This window comes from Stomoxys calcitrans, chromosome 2 (genome assembly GCF_963082655.1).
Source record: "Stomoxys calcitrans chromosome 2, idStoCalc2.1, whole genome shotgun sequence".
Lineage (NCBI taxonomy): Eukaryota > Metazoa > Arthropoda > Insecta > Diptera > Muscidae > Stomoxys > Stomoxys calcitrans.
The window spans coordinates 78485351-78487248 of NC_081553.1; the positions used below are offsets into that span (position 1 = coordinate 78485351).

General features: G+C 34.2%; 1 protein-coding gene across 1 annotated transcript; it reads right to left on the minus strand.

Annotated features, from left to right (window-relative positions):
* Nucleotides 1–921: 921 nt before the first annotated feature.
* Nucleotides 922–1437, minus strand: LOC131994699 (uncharacterized). The gene is made up of 2 exons (XM_059361511.1): nt 1143–1437; nt 922–1027 (listed from the first exon to the last, which is right to left on the minus strand). The coding sequence occupies exons 1-2, from the start codon at nt 1435–1437 to the stop codon at nt 966–968; spliced, it is 357 nt and encodes a 118-aa protein (XP_059217494.1). The 3' UTR covers nt 922–965.
* Nucleotides 1438–1898: the final 461 nt, after the last annotated feature.

Genomic DNA, 1898 nt, shown 5'->3' on the forward strand with positions numbered 1-1898 from the left:
CTCGAAACAAAACCAAAATCGATAGTGTTGGTTTTCGAAGACAAGCCAAATCCAATAAAATTTGTTTGTGGAAGAAGCACTTCGAAGCAAACAGTCGCCTCTTTCTTCGGCGAAACTAGTCATGTGGCGACTGTTCCGCTTGAGCAACATAGGAAAGTCAATTCTGATTAGTACACTTCAATTTTAATGCCTGAAATCTTGGGAGAAATTCGAAAAATGAACAAAAGAAGATAGATCAATGTTCCCCAGGACAATGGGAGCTGTAACATATCGGCTAAAATCAGCACCTTTTTCTTCGCTCTATCCCTGAAATGAAAAAAACCTTTTTTTTTATAATTGAGCATTACAACTTTCTGGTTTAGTTTTAATTAAAAAATTCAATACCTCTGTAAAGCTTCTTCCAACAAACTGACTCTTTTTATTATATTTTTCAAACAAACAACATTAAAGGAACAAGCTAGTCTACTTAGTTTCATCAAAAGTTTCTTATAAATACGAGTATAACAAGTTATCATATTACAGTTCGGCCAACCTGACAATATGATTGCCCACAATCATGATATAAAAATTGTGTATATTATATAAGTGTGACCAATAACATAAATCTATAACCTAGGTGTCAACCATTTCCGAAGTCGCTTTGCTTCAATTATACCCTTATATGGGATCTGTGTCAGTTGACAATTGTCAACATCTCTCACAACGTAGCGATCATTATCTAATACTTTTTCAATAATGTAGGGACCACGATATTTTTCACAAAATTTCTTATTCTTCCCAACTGTATTGTCAATATTCATAATAACAACATAATCACACTCATCGTAACGTTTTGCCGGTTCATGATGTTTGGAAAAGTATAATTCGTTGTAGTTCTGAGATCGCTGTATAGAATTCAATGCCTTAACCCTCTGTATTTACAGGAACGGAAGCAGAAGAATTATAGACGGAAGGTACGGAAGAAATTACGGAAGGAGGCACTGAAGTCTGTGTTTGCCGAAGATTTGCACAGGATACGCCAATTTCGCTGTTATTAAAAGCGACACTCAATGTATTTCTAGATATTAAATCAGTTGAAGTCCGTGCGGCAGAAATACAAGCGGCAGTTCCAAGAACCAATTCAGTTTGATTTGTGGACTCACCATTACATTGAAATGACTGAAGCAAATTTTCAGGATCGGCAGTTGCGGAATTAATAACGGGAGTTTCATTCAAAGTATTGGATGACATTGTAGTGACAGTTACAGATGAATTCCCAGCAGAATCAGAAGAAACCACATTTCCAGAAGGCAATTCAGTCTGCTTTGATGGACCACCGTTAACTTGCAAAGAATCATATAATGTTCTCAATTGTGCAATTGACGCTGTTTCTGGAAATTCCACATTTGAAGCTTTCAAAGCTGAAAGAATTCTTTCTTGAGTAGGGCGTGAATCCATATTTAAAAAAAATTTATTTTTTTTTTTTGAGTCTTCTTTTTTTTTATTTATTTATTTATTTTTTTTTTTGGGAACCCCACACCTGAATTGTAAAGCTTCTGTCAACAAACTGACTCTTTTTATTATATTTTTCAAACAAACAACATTAAAGGAACAAGCTAGTCTACTTAGTTTCATCAAAAGTTTCTTATAAATACGAGTATAACAAGTTATCTTATTACAACCTCTTCGACCAACATATTTAAGGAGAAAGAAATAAAAGAATAATATATCTACATATTGAAAAAGTTAATTTTCTGTGCTCTCCAAACTCAAAAAAGTTTCAGCTAGCATCCACACATGATGACGGCCAACCACGACTCATAAGGAACTAGTTTAAAATAATAACAAAACCTTATTGGCTATGATGCATTTTCCTTTGGCGTGGCATGATATGGTATGGTTTTTCTTTACTGGAAATC

Bases quoted from the DNA above. Each gene is read 5' to 3' on its own strand.
- LOC131994699 (XM_059361511.1), bottom strand. From the start codon at position 1,437: ATGGATTCACGCCCTACTCAAGAAAGAATTCTTTCAGCTTTGAAAGCT. The intron at 1,028-1,142 runs GTGAGTCCACAA...TTTTAATAACAG, and splicing joins TCAGTCATTTCAATGTAATG to CGAAATTGGCGTATCCTGTG.